The sequence below is a fragment of the Lates calcarifer genome, unplaced genomic scaffold (assembly GCF_001640805.2).
Source record: "Lates calcarifer isolate ASB-BC8 unplaced genomic scaffold, TLL_Latcal_v3 _unitig_3849_quiver_1586, whole genome shotgun sequence".
NCBI classification, from domain to species: Eukaryota; Metazoa; Chordata; class Actinopteri; family Centropomidae; genus Lates; species Lates calcarifer.
Window position 1 is genome coordinate 2274 of NW_026116567.1, and position 24921 is coordinate 27194.

General features: G+C 40.0%; 2 protein-coding genes and 1 long non-coding RNA gene across 6 annotated transcripts; 1 reads left to right on the plus strand and 2 right to left on the minus strand.

Moving 5' to 3' along the window:
• Positions 1-627: 627 nt before the first annotated feature.
• On the plus strand, positions 628-5270 carry LOC108894781 (uncharacterized). The gene is made up of 4 exons (XM_051068278.1): positions 628-727; positions 2061-2339; positions 3828-4127; positions 4218-5270. Exons 1-4 carry the CDS (start codon positions 691-693, stop codon positions 4370-4372), a joined length of 771 nt encoding a protein of 256 aa, XP_050924235.1. The 5' UTR covers positions 628-690; the 3' UTR covers positions 4373-5270.
• A 4436-nt stretch (positions 5271-9706) lies between these two features.
• On the minus strand, positions 9707-17230 carry LOC108894780 (NACHT, LRR and PYD domains-containing protein 1a). 4 transcript variants are annotated; one of them, XM_051068280.1, is made up of 9 exons: positions 16987-17230; positions 16479-16584; positions 16014-16197; positions 15844-15899; positions 12487-12701; positions 12066-12331; positions 11761-11878; positions 11513-11654; positions 9707-10790 (listed from the first exon to the last, which is right to left on the minus strand). In XM_051068280.1, exons 3-7 carry the CDS (start codon positions 16020-16022, stop codon positions 11762-11764), a joined length of 663 nt encoding a protein of 220 aa, XP_050924237.1. In that variant the 5' UTR covers positions 16023-16197; positions 16479-16584; positions 16987-17230; the 3' UTR covers positions 9707-10790; positions 11513-11654; position 11761. The 4 variants fall into 4 exon arrangements, with proteins under 4 accessions (XP_050924237.1, XP_050924236.1, XP_050924238.1 ...); XM_051068279.1 differs by having other exon boundaries at positions 16428-16584; XM_051068281.1 differs by having other exon boundaries at positions 16384-16584.
• Positions 17231-23756: 6526 nt separating this feature from the next.
• On the minus strand, positions 23757-24657 carry LOC108894778 (uncharacterized). The gene is made up of 3 exons (XR_001962854.2): positions 24564-24657; positions 24350-24448; positions 23757-24187 (listed from the first exon to the last, which is right to left on the minus strand). It is a non-coding gene; the product is annotated as an uncharacterized LOC108894778 (long non-coding RNA).
• Between the last annotated feature and the right edge of the window lie 264 nt (positions 24658-24921).

Below are 24921 nucleotides of genomic sequence, written 5' to 3' on the forward strand. Positions count from 1 at the left end.
TTGCCAGCTCCAGACAAACAGGTACAACAAAGAAACAGAATTAAAGCAAACAGAATTAAATGATAGACAGAATATTTGCCAAAATGTGTGCACACACTCAGACCAGCAACTGTCAAAACTCAATAAAGTGTGTGCTGTATGAAAACTACTGTTGTTACTTGAAGGAATGTCTGTGTGTTAACATGTGAAAAGAAAATACTAATACATGGTGTCCTGTGGTGTCCTGTGGTGTCCTGTGGTGTCCTGTGGTGCCGCCACCACACCCATGACCACCTCTGGCTCCACCCTGCTCTGTTCTTCTCCTCTCTACTCTGCTCACTATCGACAGCTCTCATCTAAGACTTCAAATACGTTGGACTGAATTTAGTTTTTTCATCAAAACTTGAGAATTATTTTCTTTTTTATAGGTAAGTTATCAACTCACTAACTGATGTATTAGCTCACCATGTTTCTGATTGTTGAAGGCCATACTGGAGTAATCCTGAAATATTTCTGAATTTTGAGTGAAGCTGCTGGGTGACAGTACTGAAACTTTTATTAAATATTATTATTCTTATTTTGAATCGAAATAGTTATTGAAGTATTGACGTTGTTACGCAGAGGAAGCTTCGGGCACAGAGCTGCTGATTCCGAGTCGGCTGAGAAATACGCTGCTGAACACACGATGCCTGCCTCCATCTAAACTCTGTGATGGAAGCACAGATAGGAGTTCTTTTCTTTTTTATGGGTAAGTTATTAACTCCATAACTGATGTATTTGCTCATTACGTTTACGTTATGAATGTTCTGAAAATTTTTATAGAGGCATTGTAGCTCATACTCACTGACAAGACTCCAATCGACAATGTAACACAGGTTTTAAAACAAACAGTACATGTAAAATATAACAATGATGAGAGAGGAAATATTCTCTATAAAAGATCTGCTGCTGGCACTTATTGGGTGTCTGTTATTCAGACTCAGTCTTATTCTCTGAAATATGCTGAGCTCAAAAACATTTCAGTGTATCTGTTCAGATCTTCTGAGTGTCTGTCTGGAGACATAATGACATTATGGCTCACCAAAGTTAATGTTGGAGTTATTTCTGATCTATCATGAGTCTTCTTTCTTATAACAACAGTAAAACTGAAAAGGAAAAGATGCTGTCTACATGAGAGGAGAAGTGAAAGAAGTAGTGAAATTGAAGTTTTTAAAAAAAGCCCTAGACTTTAAGACTCATGTCTAACAAGAGTATTTTTTATCCAGAAACAGGAAACTTCTGTCTCTGCAGATCTATTATGTTATATGACATGATTCATGTTACTCACACTTGGTGTGGTAACAGCATCTTGATGCATATTTTTAGGTTTCAAGTCTGTTTTCTTCCATGTTATATGTGAGCTACAGTACTGAAATAGTGGTCTGGGCTCCAAAAGACAGGCTACAGTAGATGGACTGAAGCTGCCACTCTGCTAACACGGTACCTTCTACTATGTAGCCTATGAAGACATATATTGAAAATCAAGAGCTTCACCTTGTTTGCCATATTGTTACTTTGGTTAGACCAGGCTTTCACAGGTTATAGGCATATGTGTAATTACAGTACTGAAATTATGCTCAAGTTCTATAGAAAATCAAGAGCTTCACCATATTTTCCACATTCCTTTAGCTAGACCAGGTTTTCACAATATATCAGACCCCACAAAATGTGCCTCTATATTCTGCTGTGAACTGATCATCATAAATCTGGAATACTTCCTTTACATAGTCACTGTCATGGAGTGCCAGAAACTTCTCCATCAGAGTCATGTTGCTCTCAAACAAAGCTGTACAACATGTTGTTTGACCAACAACATGTCAGAAGTCAGTGTTTATAGCTGTTCTGCACATCTGCACTTGCCATAGTGACAAACATACTGTCAAAATGAGTGACTCCTGGAAGGCATTCGTAGTGTTTTGTTCAGTTATAAAAATCCATCCTCGCACAGCTGGCCAATTGTGTACACCCTCAAGGTTATGACTGTGGCCTCCATCAGAGGTTTTGATCCAGAGCTGACTGTTGTATCATCCTGTATTTCACAGTATGGAGCTCATCGGCCGCTGGGGAGGTGAAGATCCTGAGAGGCACTGAAGGAGGAAACATCACTCTGCCTGTCCCTGCTATCGACTCTGGATATCTTTCACTTGGGCCAAAGATTCTTGCTAATGTCAATGAGGGGAAGATCCAGATACTGGATAATAAGTACAAGCACAGACTTCTCTGGAACAGAACCACTGGACTCTTTACACTCACAGGACTACAGAGGGCTGACTCAGGGATATATGCCATTTCCTCTAAATCTTATAACCTCACAGTGCATGGTGAGTTCACTTTTTCTTCTGTTTGTGGCGACGTGGTCCTAACTCCATCCTAATCCCTAACGTGACCCTGGCAGTCCAAACATTACTCCATTATTTAGTCAGTGTCATTTTTTAATCTGATACACATCAGTGGATTTTCCAAAGTTATCATCATGATCCCACATGTTTCTACTAATAAAATGTTTGCAGAGTTTCCTTTAGCAAAATCAGCATTTTGAGGTTTTTTTAGCCTGAGCAGCAGAGATAATGGGGAACTGTTAAACTCATGAACACTCTCTAGAAGTAGGAGCCGATGTCAGTGTCAGAAACAGAGACTGGATGTCAGTGCAAACATTTATAAAACAGGTGTGTTATATAGTTATTGTTGATGCTCTCAGCTGGGTAATATACCTCTGAAGAACATCTGTTTTCCACTTACAGAGCTGGGAGTGTGCCACCTGAATAATTTCAGTGTCTAGATCATTGACTTTATTTTTTGTTAATTCCATTTCCTTACTCTGACTCAAATTAATTAACAGTCAAACTTAAAATAGAATGAGCTAAATTCATTCGTAAAAGCTTTTCTTTTTCAGTGGATGCCAGAAAGTAGACAACAACAGTACAGGTGAATGACAGCAGCTGTGCTGTGAGATGGGCTATACTGACATTTCAAATGAGTGAAGACAGAGAAATTTAGGAGCAACAAAAGCTTGTATCGTATTCAAGTACAGCCACAAGCATCTGTTATACATTTGAATGAGCTACTGGTTACAAGCTCGTACAGCTTGAAAGTGTGACAGAGCCCAGACTGAGCCGTGGCACAGCCAGAACACAGCCGGAACAGAGACATGTTTTTCATAAGAGTGTTTAGCATGGTTTAGCCCAGGCACTTGAAGATTCAACAAGCGGTGCATTAAGGTGATCCTCTTATTTCCACCACTGCTACACAGAGCAAAGTGTTGATGTGAAACAGCTGGTCTATAGCTCTGGTTCTCTGTGGCTGCACCCTGGGGTGACAGCTTTTCATTTGGTACTCAGCAGCGTTCAATGAGAGGATGAAAGGTACAACCACGGAGATGAAGCTGACATTTATTGGAAACATTAGTTACTGTGGGGGGACCACAAACATGAAGCTGGTTTCGTGTGTGTGGGTTTATTCTATGTCGCGTTGTAGCAAGTAACATTCGTAAACCCAGTTGCTTCTGTTGTCTGTTCTACCTGGATGGATCAACAATGTCGGCCATCACTGACTTTTCCTGAGAACCTTTTAAATTGGCCTAATTCTGGTAGTAAAACTAATGCAAATCATATGATATCTGGTATACATGAAGGAAGACGTAGTTGGTCTTCACAGTCTATGTGAAAGGACCAGCAAAAACATTTCTGTGAACAACAGAAGATAAAAATGAGCTTCTCTCTCTCTGATCACACCACAATAAAGTCAGTCTTGCTTGATAAGTCTGGCTTCAGAAACCCTCATTTTTAATCTCCCATCAATTTCCTCTCCAGAGCCTGTCTCAGATCCTACAGTGAAGAGGCTTAGTGTGAGCACTGAGAGCTGCACCTTGCTGTGTGCTGTGGACCAAGCTGCAGAAACTACACTGTTGTGGTACAAAGATGAGGAGAAACTGAACGAGAGCAGCTCTGCTCTCCCTCTTCCTCTCATTATACACAGGCAGGATTTCAACTCTTCATATAGATGTGTAGCTGCCAGCCCTGCTGAGAAGAAAACTCTTTCAGTCACTGTTAAGACATTGTGTGAACACAACCACACAAACAGCACAGATGACATCAGACACAAAAGACACCGTAAGACTAATTCTAGCAGCGATTTTTAAACAGTAATATCTTAAAGGCTGTTTGTTGCTACTGAGTGTTTTTGTTTTGTTTGTTTAACAGATACAGTTGGAATTGTAATCTCCATCCTGTCTGTTGTGATTGTTACACTTGTTGCCTTTTTCATCAAGTGGAAGTGTCTTGACAAGAACAAAAGGATAACCAGACAAACACAAGGCAGGTATTTTCTTCAGCTGTTTATTAATCTCAATGTTTGATTCCATTTTTGATCCTGTTAAATGTACACACTGTCCAAGATTTTTTAAATAGTTCTGATGTTCAGCTAGTCATAAATAATCATACTGTGGTGTACAAACTGTGTGAGAGATACAACATGTACAGTACATTGGTTCTTGTGTGAGTAATCCACTTTTAAGGAGGAATATTGGAAATGTTTCTTTTAAGGAGCGTTAATAGTTGTGAGTGTTCTTTGTTCTAGTTGTGGGAATGTGAGTGATTTTGCATCATCTGCATTTCCTCTATCATAATGTTTAATGTTCTCTGCAGCGTTACTGTGGAATGAAAGAGATGATTTTGAATGATCCCACTGAGAACACTGAGCAACAAAATGAGACAGATAGTCTTCATAGCAGCCATCATGTCATGTCAGACAGGATCTGTTTGTGTCATAAAAGCTGCTGCACTCAGCCCTACGGCCAGATGAGTGAATAGATGGTACTTTCCACATTTTGTGACTGTAAATGGAGATGAGAGATAAATTGCTTTAACACTGTAGCATATACAGATGTACAAGGCCAGACACACAAAACAATTATAGCCAACTACTTTTTTTTTTTAACCTTAAGTCTGTTCTCATAGTGTTTCTGCATACTTAGGCTGTGTTTTCTTGTGCCTCAGATATCACTATCACCTTATACTCCTGACATCAAGCTACGTCCAGCTCAGTTCATCTGCTACCAGTCTGGATTCAGCTCCAGTCTGCCTGACTTGTTCTGCCGCCACTGCCATTCCCAGCTTGGCTCTGCCAGTTCATCAGATTTCTGCCGTGCTCCATCGAAACCATTACTCAGCCCACTGCTCAGCCCAGAGCGTCCAGCTCTCACCCCTTCACCCAAACCCATTTCTATGTCAGCAATAAATGACCCTTTAAACTTCCATCTGCCTCCTGAGTTTTTGTTCTGCATTTTGGGCCCACGAGAGAAGTGACTGTAACATTCCATCAAAAATGTATTCAAGAGAGTCAGCAAAATGTTTCAGGCACCATTAGGCTTATATAAAGAATCGGTGGAGACAAATGATTGTGCAAGTTTTCCAGTCAGGTTCCTTTAAACCATTGCAGAAGTAGAGGGTATAATGATATGATGTAATTAAAAGAGCAATAACTGTAAAAAAAAAAAAATGTAGAAAACATGATGGAAATTCAGCATTTATGTTTATGTTTCTTTGGTGGATGGCAGTACAGCTTGTGGCAATCCTTGGTCACTGGTCTCACAAAGCTGGTTACCAACTGGATTAATTAACCCAGGGTTTATAAATCCAGCCACAAGTCCTTGCAAGAGAGGCAGGGTTCGAGACAAACAGCCAGTCATATGCAACATCACAATACAGTAACCACATAATAATAGTATGAAAGGTTTTGAATGTATTTTATATTTATATTATATTGTATTATGTATTTTATATATATCTATAAGCCTTTCTGTGGGCACACAGCCACACACATACATGCACTAACTTTAATTCACTTCAGACTAGTTTAACCTTCCTGCCACTTCTACAGTCTCCACTCACTCAGATTTGGAGCCCAACACAATTCATAACCACTCATGGCTGCAGAGGGCGCTGTTGTTCAGCAAAGTTACATTCTGTTACTTTAAATAATGCCAGCTGTCACCACTGTGACTGACCTCACATTATGTACCCACCATCAAGCTAATGTAAACACACAATGTTGATGCAAGGAAGTTATTATCATGGTTTTTGTAATAAAAGACTGATGCAGAAAACCAGGAGCCACTGTCTCACTCACAGATTGTGAAGCAGTGTAAAGTGTGCCAACAAAACTGAGCAGTGGAGCTTCTTACTGGCAACTAAGGGCGCCATTTGTAGCTCAGCTTCCATTCAGGATATGTTACTTATTAACAGCATATTTAGCGGCTGAACAAGTCAGGCAGACTGGAGCTGAATCCAGACTGGTAGCAGACGAGAACGGAGCTGGACATAGCTTGATGTCAGGAGTATAAGGTAGAAGAAAGGTAGATGGCTGGAGCATTTACTGCACTGGTAAACAGAACGTTGTGGCAAAGACTGAGGGGATGAGCTGACCACAGGTTCATTTTGGCCTGCTGTGTCAACAGTCAACTTGACCAGTGATTATATGCAGCAATGCACATAGCAACCGGATCCCTTCCTCTCCATCAGTAACATTCAGCGTGCAAAATGGAGGAGAAAAGCTCTTGCTGCTAAATGCTGCAAGATAAGCATCGTGTTTGTCAGTTAGGGACCAGATAAGATAGAAATACTACCCAAAATGTACACACACAACATACCACATGAACATGGCTAATTGTTTTGTGTGTCTGGGCTTGTACATGTGTATATGCTATGATTGGTGTATTCTTAGTGAGTTTTTGAGGGTTCACCCATAGCCATAGCATGAAAGTTAAGTATTCAGATAGCATGTGGGAATTTGTCTATTTTGGAACAAAAACATAAAAAGACAGATGTGAAAAGATGCATCTTAGTCTTAACAATTACTTTGCTGTGACAGTGTGTGACTATGGTTGAGTCTGTCTCCTGTGTTCTTCTTGCTGGTATTTATGCACTTCAGCCATGAGACTAAAGAAGATCTAACTGATTAACAAAAAGTTGACTCATTTGAGTTGCCTTCAGCTATTGTCAGACTTTCAAAGCAATAAGCTTCAGGAGCAGCAGCAAGTGGTGCAGCTAGTGTTCTGCAGAATGAAAAAAAGAAGACTGCCCTACATTTTGTCGCTGAGGTTTCTTACAAGATTCACTCTCTTGAAGGTAAAAGTTGTTGGGGCTCTATGCAGCTTAAAAGGAATAGAGCTGCAGAGACTGTTCAGGGCTGAAAAAACAGAGAAAAGATGAATGACAATAATGAGTGTGTGGACTTGTTGATATGTGTCTTCTTACATTATAGATTTAATTGTTCAATAACATGTTAACACACGTTTCTTTTCTCACGTAGTCTTGAGGGTTCTGTCAGCCTATTTATTTCCAAGTGAGCTTCATCTACATGTAAAAGTCAAATCAGCTGTGTTAATGTTAGCTGCCACCCCCAGACAGTTAACGACAGGACTGATGGTTTGGGAAAGTACCTCCTGTTGTTGATCAAACACAATGGCTGTAATCCTTGATAACATGCTGTAACTGACACTGTACACTAATAGAGTTCTGGTCAGTGAGTCAGTGTGTACATACACCAACTAAATTCAAGTCTGGGAGTCAAACAAAACAGCATCAACTCTACATAACCTTCAAAAAGGAAGAAGAAATATAAACACACACACACACACACACACACACATGTCAAAGAACTGCTTACAGGTATTTTCAACACCACCTGAAAGAAGCTTTTATTCTCTTACTACCCTTTCATTCCGCTTTGCTTTCATGCTTGTTTTGATCCGTGCCTTCTGTACCAGGCCAAAACAACTATGAGGAAAGCAGTTGGGTGTGGGCAAGTGTGGGCTTGCAGAGCAAAAAGACATGGAGGTGTAGAACTGAAATCAGAGAGCATTGATGGGAAGGACAAACCCTCTCTGTTTCTAACAGCCAAGCTCAGCCTCTCTTCTCATATCAGTTGTTCTGTGGTCTCTTTAGTATGCAGTTAAACTGTCAAAACCTGAACCAAACAGTGAAACTGTGGGCTGTAAAAGCCAAGCAGTGAGCTATAAGACACTCCAAGGCTTCATAGAGACATTTAAAACAGACATTTGATTTATTGTGTAAAAAATAATACTGTATTATATAAATAGATCATATAATACAAATATTGATTGAATTTTACATTTTGGTATTCCACTATTTCAATCTCACACATAACCAATAAATGTGACCACCATTACTCTGGATCATGTACTCACCACTGTCTGCCATATTTACAGATTTTACATTTTACTTTACATTAGCATGACATTTTATTTTCCTTTAAACTGTGCTCTGTAGGTCACATTTGGATTTAATGTTTTCCACAGTGGCTGTTTGGAGATTTGCAACACACATGGTTAAAGAAGAAGCTAAGTAACTAAGTAGCTACATACTAAATACAACAGTAAGTGAATGCATCACTGTTCATTTTCAGCATTGATGCGGTCACCTCAGTAGTATGTTCAGTCTCCATGATGGTGGCTACATAATGTAAGTAAGGTCAGTAACAGTGGTGACAGCTGGCATTATTTAAATCAACAGAATGTAACTTTGCTGAACAACAGCGCCCTCTGCAGCCATGAGTGGTTATGAATTGTGTTGCGCTCCAAGTCTGAGGGTTAAGCAGTTTTCATGTACAGAAAACAAAGACTAACAAACAAGTAAAAAAGTGGAAGGCAAAAGTAAAGTCACACAGCTTAAAAGCTATTTACCAGCGGCTGATGAAATTACCAGCTGACACACAGCTCGTACAAACACACACAATTTGTGAATGTGCTTGGGGCACTTCAGATGCAGGGCTGTCTACCTGCTTCACAGAGCTGTGTTTTTCTATCAAAAGTCAGCCAAAAGTTTACGTAATCAAACAGTGTTGAGACTTTGCCTGACAAGTTAAGGTCTATGATGCGTTACTACAGTGTTACAGAGGAAGTGAAGGTTTTGCTCATACAGCATTTTGAGTTCAGTTTATTTGTATTTGGCCATGTTGCAGCTTATGTAAATGGAAGAGGTTGTACCTCTTCCTCCTTGTCTAAAAATGTATTGAGAAGAGTTTCCACTCAGTAGTGAATACTACATTAGTGATTTTTTTTCTCCTTTCTGCTCAGCGTGAGAGTCTCTACTGCATTTAACTGTCATCAACTGACATACTGACAACTTGCTACATAAAAAAAAAGCTTTCCAGCAAGTCTTATAAATCACTCTTTACATCACAGATGGACATATGTCAACCCCAAATGTCTGATCATCAGGCCGAAGTATCAGTGTTTTGTTTAGTGTTTATTGCTGGTGCATCATGCTGCACTGACCAGTCACCACCTGTCAATCTCATGCTGTCCAAACCTGTATAAATGATATACATTATTTCTATTCACTTGTTAGTGAGATCTCCATTCTAAAACAGCTGGACGACAACAACTGGAAGTATTTTTGTGACTGAAAACACACTTTCTACCTTTTTTTTTTTTTTTTAATTTCCACTGAAGACTTTGTGTTGCTCTCGTTTTGGATTTGATTTTGTACATAAGCTATGGAATGGTTATGGCTGTAGACATATTGAAGAGAAGTAGAAAAGAACTTTCACCCCTGAACTCAACAGAGACTGTTCATTCTTCTTTCCAGTGCACACATTCTATTAGTGATTAAGGATTAATACACAGAATTATACATTATTCTTTAACCAGTTACAGTCACTGGATCAGTTACATTCCCAGACCATATTTAATAACTCTGATGACAAAGACAAGTTTGTTTAGGAAACTTTGGCATAAATTGAAATATTTTACAGTATTAAGAAGCTACAAGTCTCTCAACACATTTTACTGATGGTTTAAGTAAACTGGTAGTACAACATCCCCCTCTTGTGTCTCATGTCACTATGACATCCAAATTGAGTATCACTGACCTTGCGGTGTCCTCAAAGTTGTAATGATAAAGCAAAGGTGATGTAATATTAAACATGTAATAACAAAAATGCTGATGTAATAATAAAGAAAAGCTGATGTAATAATAAGAGAAAGGGAGGTTGAGTCACAAATTCATTGTGACTGTGAATGGACATTTCACCTGTGGGTTCCAACACTTCACTTTGGTAAGGAATTTAACATAAGTTTAACTTAGTGATGGAAAGCATCCAAAACCTAGTCATACACTGATTTATGTACTCTACAAGAAACAAATGTGTTCTACAGCAACAAGTAGCATTCAACCTCCGCACACACACTGTTCCCCAGCAGTGTCTTAGAGATAGAATCAACAGACATTGTGATTTTGATATTAAGGGTGACACCTGACAAAGAAGGGTTTAGTGTAATAAAATCTGCTTTTGTATTACTGTTTCTGATTCATTCAAAACACATCAAGCTCATGTTCTTATCAAAGCTTTGGTCAAATTCTTTGTTCACTTCATTGGCTTCAAGATTTAACTGATCATGAGCATCAGGTCTGCATATGATCATTACTCTACAGATCTTTCCTTCAGATTGAGCTCCTCGGAAAGGAATGGATCATTGGTAGAGAGGATGGTGATCATGTGTGAACTTGCTTCTGCTCCTTTGTTTCGCACCATGTCGATCACGTGTCCGGCTTTCTCTGCCCTGGGTTTGGCTCTGGCTGCCTCACGCTCAGCATCAGTTAGAACTCCACGTTCCAGGAGTTCATCCAGCAGTTTGTTCAGAACAGGATTAGACACTTGGTCGATGAAGTCTGGCCGAGCCTGTAGCAGCTTCTCCTCTGCTGAGGTGTTGCTCTCTATCCTTGGCTGCTTTTCATCTGGAGAAGGTGGGCCTGAAACAAGAATTTGATTCAACAATCAGCGGCCATATATCGACAGAGACCAGCTAGAAATGAGAAGAATTTCAAAAAACACAACTGGTGCACTTCCATGGTAAGGAGACACAGGCTGCTGTGCTAACATCCTTTGCTACACAGGCTATAGAGACATTGTGTCAGTCTGGCTTTAAATTTTTTCCAACTTTCCCAGCCTCTGTGGCACTTGCTTTACTTATGTTTTATCTGAAGCCTGTTATTATTCTTATCTGGAGTACTTGTCATTCACTCTATATAAACACTATACTATATACCCAAAATATACTACAAAATTACATCAACAACCCCAAAAATGTAAATTAAAAGAGAGTTCGTCTCAAAGAAGATGTTGAGAAAAGGTCACACATCCATCAAAAAATACAGTGGCTTCACAAGTTATTCAGAGACATTTGTGTTATAGATTTAATGTAAAATAACTACAATTTACATAGACTACACAACAGTAACAATACATGAATACATGCATCTAAAAAATGTATTCATGTACATCATGTGTCTATATGTGTCGCTATTCTCACCACATTTTGAAGAGTACGGTCTAGACCTGCTCTACATGAAAAGTGCTTTGAGATGACTTTTGTTGTGATTCTGCGCTATATGAATAAAACTGAATTGAATTGGAAAAAGTATGCATCACTATTTAAAAATCTCTGCTATACACTCAGTGTTTCTGTCTTTACCAGCCAGATGAAGAACATGCTTCCAGACTTCTATCTGTCTTTGGTCTTTCATCATCACGGTCATTTGCTTTATGCTTTTTGTCAGGATGATCTCAAACGTTGCATGGTAATTTGGTCCATAACCTCCAAAAAACAGGGCACGCTGAAATGAAATTAGGTGATGTTTTTAAAAATGTTTAAAATGATTGTACCTGTATTATGTATAATGCTCATATTCATCGTCTGCGGAAGTTGTGTCTGATACTCACCTCAGGCTGTATATGATAGTCCCCTGGGGTCACTGTGGACGCTGTAATTTTGAAATTTGTGGAGGTGACACAACGATGGGGCCTCTATGAACTCAGAATCATCATGTTGTGCTTTTACCTTAAGTGATATCAGAACATTTTGTTTTGAGTTTTACAACTTCCAATAATCTAATTCAAAAAGAAGTAAATCTGTTCAGTTTCACATGCCTCTTATCCAGTGCTTTTACGGTGATGACACGTAGACTAAAGATGCATTTCTATGAGTATTTAAGCGTATTGATGGCCACTATAACTTAAGGCTCTACCTCATTCACAGGCACGTTGCTTGCCAGCAGAATGAAATTGATGATGACGATGCCTCTGAATCTTGGTCGCAGGAACACAAGGATACGTCCATTTATTGGTTTGGTCAAGAAGTTCTTAAACCTCTTGATGATGTCCCATACAATGCCAAAGGCAGAGAGGTGAGGGATGTCCACGACCACGTGGGTTTCCGTTATCTCCAGTGGTTGTATGACGCTCATGCCATCGTCGGTGATGTGGACAACAGAGAGGCTTTCAGCGACCAGTGCTGTGAATATACAGTAGAATCTAGCATTAGCCACGTAACAGTTTCATGTTATTTCCATGTCAAAACACTATGCCAGAATTAAGGTGAAGACAAAAAAGAAAGTTCTATTTTAGGTTGGTTTGATGGGTGATTCCAAGGCACAGCAGTATTCTTACCAGGTTCTGGTTCACAGTGTGGGAGGTACAGCTTAGAGATAGACTCCTGAGGACAACTGATTCTGAACAATGGTCCTCCAGGTACCTTGTTAGCCGGTTGGAGGAGCATGTCATCCCAGATCAAACACTTGTACGTGACCTCCCCTTCATGAGTCACATTGAACACCAGCCCAGTAAAAGAACAATGGAACAGACCTGAACCAGGGAACTTGAACCTGTACAAAACACAGTGATTTAAAGGAAAATACGGATTTATTACAATGTGGATCTTTTTTATTCATTCGTTGCGATTAATTAGAACACTATTCTCACTGTGGTAGAATTTAGTGAAATGCATATAAATATTTCCTGAATCACTGTATAATTGGCCTAAAATAATTGTAATAACTCATGGGATCACCGCAACCTTTGATGCGAGACTATTTAGTTAAGAGGATTGTAGTGTGTTGGTGTTTAAGATAAGCAAACAACTGTTCCTACTGAAATGTGTTACCTGGCGTTTTGTTCAAAACCTGTCACGACAATTTAAGTAAGACAATTTACCATTTAACAGTGGGAAAAAGTTAGTGACAAAGAGTTGGATCTTTCACTTTGCAGTCCCTCATCATCACTGCTTTGCTTAAGGACATAAATCTAGGCAAGAAGAGTCTTGGTCAGTGAGGTAACTGAGAACCCAGCGGTCACTCTCACAGAGCTTCAGGAGTCCTTTCTGAAGCCTCAGAAACAGGAGAACCTGCCTAAAGGATGACCATCTCAATCAATCAGGCCTTTATGGTAGAGTGTTTAGATGAAAGCCACTTTGAGTAAAAGGCATGTGAAAGTGCAGTTAAAGTTTGCCAGATGACATTTAAACAATTCTGAGAGTATGAGTAACAAAGATTCTGATCTGATGAGAATAAATTAAACCCTCAGGGCAGAACTCCAAGCAATATACCTGGTGATCACCTTGCTGAAACTTTCCCTATGGTGAGGAATGGTGGTGGCAGCGTCACGCTGTAGGAGTGCTTCTTAGTGGTAGGGACAGGTCTGGTCAGAGCTAAGGGAAGGTTGAATGCAGCCAAATTCAGAGAGAAAGAAGCCTGCTCCACGGTGCACATGACCTGAAACTGCTGGAGTGGCCTTAAGACAAGTCTTTGACTGTCCTTGAGTTTATTAGGACTGTCTATTGACTTCGATCAATGTTCTTCCTCTGTATGTTTTGGGGTGAAAAAAACAAACTAGATATGTGTCATAGTTGTGTTTCATCAATCTAGCAAACCTCAGTGTTTTTAATGTGCAAACCTCATGTTAAGTTTCCTTGATACAGATAATAGATCATGTTGCATTTGCATACTTGCTATGAGGAGGCCGCTATAAGGAGATGTGACATTTTCTAATAGAAGCTCCTTCATGGATCCTTTGGAGGATTTGTAAACTAAGTTAAAATCCATTTGACTTTCATCAAGTCACACCCCATTTTTTATACCATTTATGACCAGAATGTTTTTTAAGCAGTAGCCATTCACTGTATTTACATTTTGTAATTACTTCTGTTAATATCATTTCGACTATTAGTGGCAATGTCCTCTATTCTCGCACTGGATTGAATTTACCTATCTACGCATTGGGGATTCCCAGGAAACAACATTTTAAAGTTTTTAACCACTTAACCTACACATGGGGACAGATTTGTTGGTATCCTGACAGCATTCTGAAGCAATGCTTCATTCCTCCTGAAAAGTGATTCAGTTAAAAAGTAAACGTCTCATATATCCTGCCTGACCTATAGTATGTTGACCAGAGAAAATTGATATGATATGCTAATCTAGCTCTGGACAGATTTGTTGGTACCCGCTAAACTGTCTATTCATGTTTCAAACTAATTGTTTTAATTAGTGTCACAGGTGTCTTCATCCATTTTATCAGCCAATCAGCCTATTTAAAGAGAGAAAATGTGCCACTGTGTAGTTTTGGTATCACTGTGTGCACCACACTGACCATGGGCCAGAGAAAGAAAAGGAGAGAGCTGTCTATGGAGCTCAGAAAGAAAAACGTAGATAACCACCTTAAAGGTAAAGGCTATAAGACCATCTCCAATGCAGCTTGATGTTTCTGCGACTACAGCTGCAAATATTATTAAAAAGTATAAAGGTCCATCGGAACTGTAGTCAGCCTCCCAGGACGTGGCTGCAAGAAGAAATGCAACCTCAGGTTGATCAGCAGGATGGTGTGGATGGTAGACAAATAGAGAAGGAAAACATCTAAAGCAATTCAAGCTGAACTCCAAGGTCAACGATAAGTCCACTATCTGATCACACCATCGTCACCTTTTAGACAACCCTGGGCTCCATGGCAGGAGAACTCCATTATTGAAACAATAACATAAAAAAGCCAGAATGGAATTTGCTAAAATGCATGTTGACAAGCTGCAAAGTTTCTGGGAGAATGTCCTTTGGACTGATGAAACAAAACTAGAGCTTTCTGGTAAGTCACATCAGCCTTTGTGTTCACAGACAGAAAAAGATTACCATACTTAATGTGAAACATGGAGGAGGTTCAGTCATGTTTTGGCATTCAAGAGAGAAACATACTGTCCAGTGTCAGAAAGCTCAGCCTCAGTTGCAGGTCGTGGGTCCTCCAAACAGGATACATGACCCCAAAACTCACTGTTAAAAGCACTCAAGAATGGCTGGAAAAAACATTGGGCTATTCTTAAAGGGCCCTCTATGAGCCCTGATCTTAATCCTATTGAACATCTATGGAAAGATCTGATAAATGCAGCGTGCAGAAGGCACCCTTCAAACCTGAGACAGCTAGAGCAGTTTTGCTCAGGAAGAGTGGGTCAAAACACCTGTTACCACATGCAGAAATCTCATCGTGAACTACTGTGATTGCTTGTTGGCAGTGACTGCTGCTAAAGGTTGTGCAACAAAATATTAAGGGTCTTCATTAAGGGTTTTTGTCCATGTCATTTTAATTTGGTTTATTATCTAAAATATTCAGTTGAATTAAAAATCAAAAGCAATGTCTATGTTTAACATGGAATGATGGCAATGATTGATGCCATTAATTTTTGTCAGTTTCAAATTATTTCAGAGATGGTTGTGGGTTTTCTCTTTCATGGAAGGGTGCAAACAAATTTGTCCACACCTGTATGCTGTCCCTCTCTGCTGTTATTGCAGTCCATGTAGCTCACAGCTTCATCCCTATACCACTGCTCTGCCACCAGTGTCGAGGCTCCATCTAAAGCTTGGCTGCTAATCATCTGGATCTATCCCTATATATCTCTTTAACTAACTGGGTCAGTGTTAAAGACTCAATTAAATAATGTCCCTCCATTCATGCTGTGTTTTTCCTGAGTGAAATGATATTTCTTACCTGTATGACATGCCTACTCTTTCTTTGGTCACCTCAGGTGTGAAGCTTGACCAAGCCTGGAATCCAGAAAGGTAAAATAAAGTTAGTTGTTTGTCCAGTGATACCAGTTTTGTATTGTGATACCCAACTGTAGTAAGTGGGTGCTATGAGGTGCCATAAGAAATACTCACACTATCCATTTTCAGCTTAAAAACACTGTAGAGAGTCAAAGAGAATCCAACACAAATACTGGGGTTGATAGGCTCAGTCAAAGCGGTGTATAAAGTATGAATGAGAGTTTTTGTGTCACCAGAAATAGTCCTTGGCTCTTTGGTCTGGCCAGAAATGCTTGGACAGTTAGAAGTCTTCCCACACCTATGACAGAAAAAATGACTGTTAGCTGAGACATAAAATGTTTCCTGCTGTACCACAGTAATAAGAAATTCTGATCATTCACGCCTTAAAAGTATATGTAGGCTCCACGATTGGAAACGAACAGTGTCAAAGATAAAGGATTGACAAATGCTTTTGTTGACATCTCACAGTCAGATTACAGCTCACTGTTTTTGTATGGGGCTAGAACAGTGACACTGGCATCACATTACATGCTGGAACTGCTTTCTCAACCCAACCGGTCGAGGCAGATGGCCGCCCACCCTGGATCTGGTTCTGCTTGAGGTTTCTGCCTTAGAGGGAATTTTTCCTCTCCACTGTCATCTAGTGCTGCTTATATGTCCATCATGAACTCTTTGCCCCTCCCCCCTGAGAGTGAAGACAAGTGACAGTGACAAAAACATCCAAAACATAAAAAAGACAAATCCACAGACTGAGACTGAAAGCACATCATAATGCAAAAAATATCACAATGAAATAAGATGATGACATTGTAAGACTGTAATTCTGTGTTTTATTTCTCAGTGGAGCTTATTTCAGTGCTAATACAACTTTTTTTTTTTTCCCAGTACCAGTATTTAAATGCCAGTGTTTCCTTTTCCAGTTTAGGTTTTGTTTCCAGTGTAAGAATTTTACTGTCACAGTTTTAGCTTCATAATTTTGAGGCTAACAACAGCAGAGTGGATTCAGCTCCTTTGAATAACTTTCGGTTTACTGGTCACAGTAAAGGCTTGACTGACTGGTCTCTCACTTCTCTTTCACACAGTTTACCTTGTGGCGTCTGACCTCGAGGTGAATGACGGGCGCGAAACTTTTAAATAACAATGAGTCGTGTTTTTTAACGACACTGACAACATTAGTTTTATAGAAAAAAAAAATGTGTCACAGAGCAGAGCTGCTTCAGAGTTCTCTCGTCTCTTAACTTCGTCTAACAACCGCACGCTACCGACGCCTGCTATTTCCTGATCGTGTTCTTCCTGCTGTCACACAGGGAGGTTAGGTGACGAGTCAGGGGAGTTCTATAAAGAGCTGTTTTCTTCCTCTTCCTTAGTTTCCTTTCTTCTTCTGCTTCTTCTTCTCGACGTCTAGATGCATCGCGGCACATTGCTGCCTTTCACAGGTTGGGATCAGACTACAGGTAAACCTGCAGCTATATAATTTGAAGCAGGTCAGTTAATGAATGAGGAAATACTGAGTCTTTTTCCACCTTTTCTAATTTAACAGCTGAATTTTATCTACATTCTATATCATCATGCTGTTTCAAGTCCTGCTCTTCATTGTAGTTCTGGTGAAACAGCTGTTACATAAAACAGGGATTTCATATGCAGCTGAAACTCAGATGAGGTAGGAAGCACTGCATGGCTCCAGCTGATCAGTTTTTTTTTTTTTTTTTGTCAAATCCAGTGTTTACAGATACATTCAGGGAATACCTGTACATCACCTGTACATCACCTGTACATCTGACATCTGCTCACTCAATTATTCAGATTTCAATGTACTGCAGTCATCCAGTCAGTCAATCATGTGGCACATGTGAAGTGTAGAAATCCATGCAGAGTAGGAGCTTCAGCTCATGTTCACATCGAACGTCAGAGTGGGAAGGTTGTTGGTGCCAGATGAGCTGGTCTGAGTACAGTATCTCTGCAACTGCAGACCTCCTGAGATTTTTTCCACATTGTACTGTAGAGTTCACTCAGAATGTTGCAGTACATAAAAGAATAAATGAAAAGCAGCAGTTATGTGGGTGGAAACACCCTGATGATGACGGAAGTCAGAGGAGAATGGACAGACTGGTTGGACCTGATAGAAAGTAACTAAGATAACCACTGTTTACAACTGTGGTGAGAAGAGACGCGTCTCAGAATACACAACATGTTGGATCTTGAGGCAGACGGGCTATGGCAGCAGAAGAACCTGCTGGTTCAGAAAGCTGAAGCTGCAGTGGGCGCAGGTTCACCAGAGCAGGGTGGCAGAGGACCGGAGAAACGTAGCCTGGTCAGATGAATCTGGATTTCTGCCGAGGCAGCAGATGGTAGGGTCAGAATCTGCCTTGTGTCAGTTTCTTGGCACACTGTGTTGCTAACCATGTACATCCCGTTATCGCCTCATTTTTACCATCTTCTAATGGCTACTTCCAGTATGATAGTGCACCAAATCACAAGGCAAAAATCGGAAACTGGATTTAATGCATTGTGGACTGGTTAGCACAAACTGCATGAAATTTCTTTGCCGAATGAAAAGTATTGTTTTCTTGTTTATGAATCTTATCTGTGTTGCATGTGGAAAAACGCAAAGCCGGAACACATAACATAGGTTATTCTGGGGGACAAATTTCAGACTAAAGATCAGGCTTGGTCCTTTTGGAGACAATGAGATGAAAGCCATGTCTCCAACTGGGAAAAAGCTGGTTGTTTTCCTGTGTTTTGGGGTGGAAAACATGTCCACTAAAGTGCTTCAGATTGGTTCAGATTGTTGTGGATCTCCTCTCTCCTATAGACTTTTATACTAAGGTGTAAGATATCACTACATATGACTACCAAACTCCTTTAACAAAAATAAATAAATGCAAATACCCCCAAAACACGAGAGCCACTAGAATACTGCTGCCTCAATCAGTTAGCAGTGGTGGAAGCATTCAGATATTTACAGTGTACAATAAGTACAAAAGTACAATACTGGTGTCACACATTTGATGAATGTCTGTTAACAGTAACATAGAGAGGGATATTATAGTAGAGCTGCAGTTCATAAACCCCTCATTGCAAAGAGGAATGCACTTTTGAGAGTTCAGTGTCGTGTGGCCTACGCTGAGAGAACAGCACAGGCCTGAATGTCTGACTCCTATAGTAAGGGGATGAGGTGGCCCTGTTATGCTGTGGAGGGTGTTTTCCTGGTATGGTCGTTGCAAAATCAATACAAATGTGTTTTGAGTTGTAATCTTTAACATATGATGAAACATTTCTATCCTGATGGGAGTCGTCTTTTCCATGATAACAATGCCCCCACCATTAGGGCATGAGAGCTACTGGCTTACTAAGAATTAGAACAATACAACAGGTAAGTTTCATTCACTCTTTATTTTTTTTCTTGTATTAATCATTCATACTCCAGCATTTATTTTGCAATATTTACACTTTGCTTTTCTTATCATAGGTTTTGATGCTCTCTCTCTCCCATACCAGCACCTATGATCATCTCTTTCCCACCCTCCCCTCATAGGTAAGAAAACCATGTCAAGGAAGGCTCTTATCCACAGACAGTTGGAGGAGATACTGCTTTCAGCATGGATGGGAAACAATGATGGAAAAAACACATTGAAAGAAGGGAAAAACTGAAATGGTGATTTACTGGTCATAGCTGTTTGCTACATTGTTCACATGGCTTCAGACACTGCACACCATGGATCAGAGCCTTTAAATCAGCCAACATTCTTCTCCTCCAAAGACAATCATGATAATGTGTCCACCAGGAGGAAGGTCTGTCACAGAGGAACTACAACACCTTTTAACCCCACAGTAACAAAATCATGGTCAAATCAGACACAGTTCATTCGACAGAGCACGTTGAGAGAAACGGTAATGAATCGAGTTATGACTTTTAATTCAATTTCTTATTTACTGTTTAAAATCAAATCCTTTCTTTTAATAACACAAAAAACAAAATGAAATCACTATAAGTGACTTAGTGATTACACAAAATGTTTCAGTGTTTTCCCAAGTCACTGTGCCAACAGAGCCAGCAAACTGCTCCACCCATGTCATTTGCACTTGAACAGTTCTGCTGCTGAAAGAGGGGTGGACATGAGGCCAGGGTCACAAATGTTGAGAGCTGCATTAGGTGGATAAAGGCTCAGTGCAGATCAGGATTAGATCAGTAGCAGACCAGTAGTGGGACAGACAATATGTAAAAAAAAAAAAGTATTGTTTGCCTCACAGAAGAGCAAGCGTAAAAGGACTTTGACTTGCTATTAAAATGTATTACATTACACACTCAGATAAAAGTCTACCATCAAATTCCTTTTCCAAAGAAAAGATGAGCTCAGCTTAAAATTAGCTTAACTTCTGTACACAATGAAAAAAAGACGCTGTATTTAACAATACTGTCTTTGTAAACCAACTGTACCAAATGGAAAAAAGGTATAATTACTACAACATAAATGTACAAAAGGAAATATGGGTAAATTACTCTATAATAATGTCAAGAAAAACCTATAAGTGTAACTACATTTCATAATAAAAAGCAATCAAGAAGCTATCGTACCAGGAGTACCATCATCAATCATCACCAGAGTTAAAGGGATGATGTGATTTCCACAGAGGACCCGAATAATACCCTAAACTGGGAGCATGTTGGTAGTATACACAGTAAACAGATTCTCTTTCCCACAAATACACACACACACACACACACTTGTACTTCTATCTTTGTGAGGACCCTCATTGACATAATACCTAGCCCCTTATCCTAACCCTAACCTGAACCTGAACCCTGAAAACCAAGTCTTAACCCTCAAACAGTCCTTTAAACATGTGAGGAGTGGCCAAAATGTCCCCATAACACTCAAAACTGGTCCTCACAAAAAATAGAAGTACTCAAGCACACACACAGACACACACGTGTGTCATAACACTGTGATATGTGGTCATTTGCAGACCCAACCGACTGGGCAGCGTGTTATCAGTCGGTGGATGTGGAGATAAGAAAAAGAGAGGTGTTACAGATGTTGCTGAGGTAAGAATACTGGTCACCTTAGTGATTAGTCAGATTAAAGGCCCCATATTATGAAACAGGACAATTTATCTAAAGGAATTAAACGTCCAGATTGGACGAACACGCTCACTATACTCGCTATACTGAAAACAGGAGTTAAATCCACAGCCTCCCTTTTCAGATCTTTTTAGCCATGGCAACCAATCAGGAGTAATCATATAGGTTTTTGTTTTGGCAACCAGTTTTAATTATTTCAACTCATTTTGGAGAAATCATGTGTTGCCCATCATTTAGCATGGCAGACATGGCAGGGGCCTCGGCTGCCATTGCCGTGGAGAAGTGGCCAGTGAGAGTTGGTGGTGGTTTTGTCTTTACAGATGAGAACAAAACATGGCAGCATAGTTGCAGAATCCACCCACAATTAAACAAGATTCTAAATGTGAACAGATTTAAGATGTAGATTATGTTTTCAGTTTTATCAATACCGTCCTCTTTAATTCTTACCTGCTGTTATTAGCTTATGTGTTGGAATATAAGCTCAGTGATTATATTTTTCTTGCCAAATCGTACCATGGGAGTACATCTTGTTTTTATGTCCACAAGCTTCTCGAATTTTTTTGCAGTGATGATATAATGTAGAAAATTTTATGCCAATCGAAGCCATAGAATAGCAAGTCACGTAACTCTGTCTATGGGAAAAATAAATGGGATTCATAGACCAGGGGCAGCTCAAATAACTGCTCCCACTCGGCAACTCTAGCCAAGTGTCTAGCTCTATGCATCTTGGGTAATCAGATCACTAGTAGACAGCTCTAAGTACTCTCTATTTAAACGAACACATACATCATTCACATTTGTAAGGACCAAATGTGATGTTCTTCTTGTTTTTGGTTTAGTTTTCTTTCATGTGTTCAATAGAACACAGTTGTTTTTAACCAGCAAGAGACAGCAATGTTCTTCACTGTCGTGTTACAGGCAAACCAAATTGGCCAAGATGTTTGACACAGTCGTCAAATATATTGATGCTCGCTTTTTGAAATTTTCAGATGTTGTGGTCAAAGCCAGCTTACATGATGTGAGGACCAGATGAATGAGTACCACTGATGCAGACTACATCAGTTAAGTAGGAAGATCTCAGATCAGATCTCATTGAGTGTCAATGTGTTCTCAATGTGTCTTGGGTGCATTTATACCTGTACCTTGAGCTGTGCACTTGTGATCAGATTATCCAAGCTGCGGGTATGAACAGGGCCTCTATTGACTCTTAAGGTGATAAATTTCAAGTCCTCAAGTATCTGAAAGAGAATTCTGAGTCTCCATTAAATGTCTTGATTACACATAGAGAGGGGGATATAAAAGCATGTGTAGGCAAATATGGGACCTTCAAAACTGTCTGTTTAATCACAGATTTTGCTTCAGTTTCACTTGCGCTAAAGTCCTTGTCTACTGGTAGGCCTTAATTTTTGAGGGTGACAATTTAATAGTAAATGGTGTTGCAATTCCCAGTGTCCTGGAATTTCTGCCCCAAATCATTTATTAATATCCACTAACAAGTTTTGACACTCTACCACACAGGATCAAGTTTGATTTGAAATTTGAGGGTGTTTTTCTCTTTAGTAGCACTGTGTTTGTGCAGACCAGGACATGACCTCTGACCTTCAGCTCTACCTCTCTTGTCCTCTCCACCACTCCCCAGCCTTTCAACGCTCTGTTCAGTCTGAGGGGCTTTCTCTCTGTAAGACTAGTCCCAGCTGCTTGGTTCATTGGTCTTGGGTTTTAGCACAGGCGGTGAAGCTTGTTCAACTACAACATAAACTGAGGCCTTAACGTAAATCCTCATACTTAATTCTAGCTAATCCCTCAATATGCACATCTTATCAGATTTTTAATCACATTCTCACTTTTTCTCACTAGTGTTGCATTGCTGATAGGATACAACAGCATCTACATCCATTGAAACCATGGGAACCATTAAAGGGTATAAAATAAAATAAAGATATATATGTAAATACTGGTACCTGTGTATCTAAGGTTAACTTATACCACAGTGGGTAAATAGTAAGACTCCAAAGAGGCCCAAATGACAAGGCCTGGGTTTGGTCTTTTGTCATTCAACATACAGAGCCTAGGTCATATACACCTATCAAGTCAAAAGTAAGAGGTAAAGTATGGAATGACATTAAATGAGGATTATAGTAATGACAAAAAGTAACACAGGAGGATAACTCAAAGGTAACATTTTGATTTGTTCCAGTAGCTTGCAGTCTGAGGTGTAGTTCATCAAAGAAACCACAAGAGGGAGCAACAGCACTAATCTTCAACCACACACAGGCAGCTGGTTTGAACAAAGCAAGCAGTTTTTCTGTCCTTCCATCACTCTTTGTTCGTTGTGTTTTCACTGATAGCATAAGTACCTGAACAGTACCGTACAAGTTAATTTTACTCTACTCCTATCCTAAGCTACGTTCATTCACCATCTCTCTCTTTCTGCTATATTATTCCTGTTCCCTCCCTCCAGTAACCTCTCCCACTGCTCCAACGTCTTCCTCTTTGTCCTTCCACTCCCAGTTTTTATTGAGCTGCTCTAACATTTTACCATCTTTTTATGTTACCCTTACTCTCAGTAAAGTAAACTTGTTTTTGTCCTAAATATTAGTACCAATTCATTCTCACTTTTCGACATTTAGTACCTAGCTGTTTAGTAGCTGAAACCACGAGTGCCATCATTTCTCCTCCTACTTTCTTATCCTCCTCTTCTTTTGCATTGCTTTTCTTTCTGTAGTGCTGCTTCCTCAAAGCCCCACTTTTGTTGATGTGCTTGCTTGAAACGGTGATGTCTGGACAAACTTGCATTAACAGGCGAACCCAGCAGTGATTGAATCAGTATCTTGAAAAGTGGTTACCTCTGCAAAACAAAATCAGTATCTTCTATATCCCGAAAAGTCCCCTTGCACCCCTTATAAGTGCTGGCAGAGAGAGTCCCTTTCAGTCCAGGACCTCCTATGTTCCTCCTTCTACTTCTGTTATTTTCATGGTTAGGTCCACTTCTCTTCCTTTACTTCTTATTCACCCTTCCACTCTCCACTGCTCTCGCTGATGTCTCCTCTTTCTCTGCTGGTCTTTGATCCTTTCACTTTTCCATCAGTCCATCATCCTCTGTGATGCCCTGAGCTCGAAGCTCTTCCAGAACGTTGTCGAGGTGTCCAGGGTCGGGGAAGCCGTGGCCCGTCAGGTTGGAGCCAAACTCTGTCTTATGGTGGACCTTGAAGAGAAGGAAAAAGTGTCTTTAGTTTCAGTAACAACAAATCTGATATGCATGTATCACAAACTATAGTCAACAACAAATCTGATATGCATGTATCACAAACTATAGTCAGCCAAACTCAAATTCTTGTGTTAGCGTCTCCTGTTATTGAGTATGTACCTCATTCCAGATGACAGTGTCAGATTCTCCCGTAGTGCTCGAAGTACCAACTGAAAAGATCAACCTGCGGTCCCACGCTACTAGGAGCAGTCTCAGCACCTGAAAACAGGTTAGGGTTAAGGATGAAAGGTAAATGTCAAAAACCTTTAAATTATTGTATTAACTATGGATTTACATAGGTTGAGGGGGTATGTCAAAGGTAGATTGTATTTACCTTGCGTCCTTTGTCGCTGTCTGGGAGGTAGCAGTGTCGGGGAAAGCCTCTGGCAGTGAAGGGCTTCCCTGGGTTTGGATGCTCTAGTCCTGAAAGGAGAGTTGGAGGATTAACATTAGTAACAATTAACAATGTAATAACACATCTGAGTATAAAACAAAAACTACTGTTAGCCCAGTTCTTTTCAAGTACCTGAATGCCTGGTGGTATGTTGTAGATGATGCGTATGGTTTTGCAGTCAGGGTGCCCTGGTAGAGAATGAGGGATGACGTGGTATTCCATCTTCCCTGCCGGTTGGTTGCCTGTCTTTACGCCATAGATGGTTTTACAAGTGAAGACTGAAAAGAGATGCAAAAAT

Excerpts from the sequence above, each read along its gene's own strand:
- LOC108894781 (XM_051068278.1), top strand. The coding sequence starts at position 691 with ATGGAAGCACAGATAGGAGTTCTTTTCTTTTTTATGG. Across the intron at positions 728-2,060 it reads AGTTCTTTTCTTTTTTATGG|TATGGAGCTCATCGGCCGCT; the intron begins GTAAGTTATTAA and ends TGTATTTCACAG. Across the intron at positions 2,340-3,827 it reads TTATAACCTCACAGTGCATG|AGCCTGTCTCAGATCCTACA; the intron begins GTGAGTTCACTT and ends TTTCCTCTCCAG.
- LOC108894780 (XM_018693383.2), bottom strand. The coding sequence starts at position 17,072 with ATGTTGTCAGTGTCGTTAAAAAACACGACTCATTGTTATTTAAAAGTT. Across the intron at positions 16,198-16,986 it reads TCGAGGTCAGACGCCACAAG|GTGTGGGAAGACTTCTAACT; the intron begins GTAAACTGTGTG and ends TTTCTGTCATAG. Across the intron at positions 11,879-12,065 it reads GCAACGTGCCTGTGAATGAG|GTAAAAGCACAACATGATGA; the intron begins GTAGAGCCTTAA and ends ATATCACTTAAG.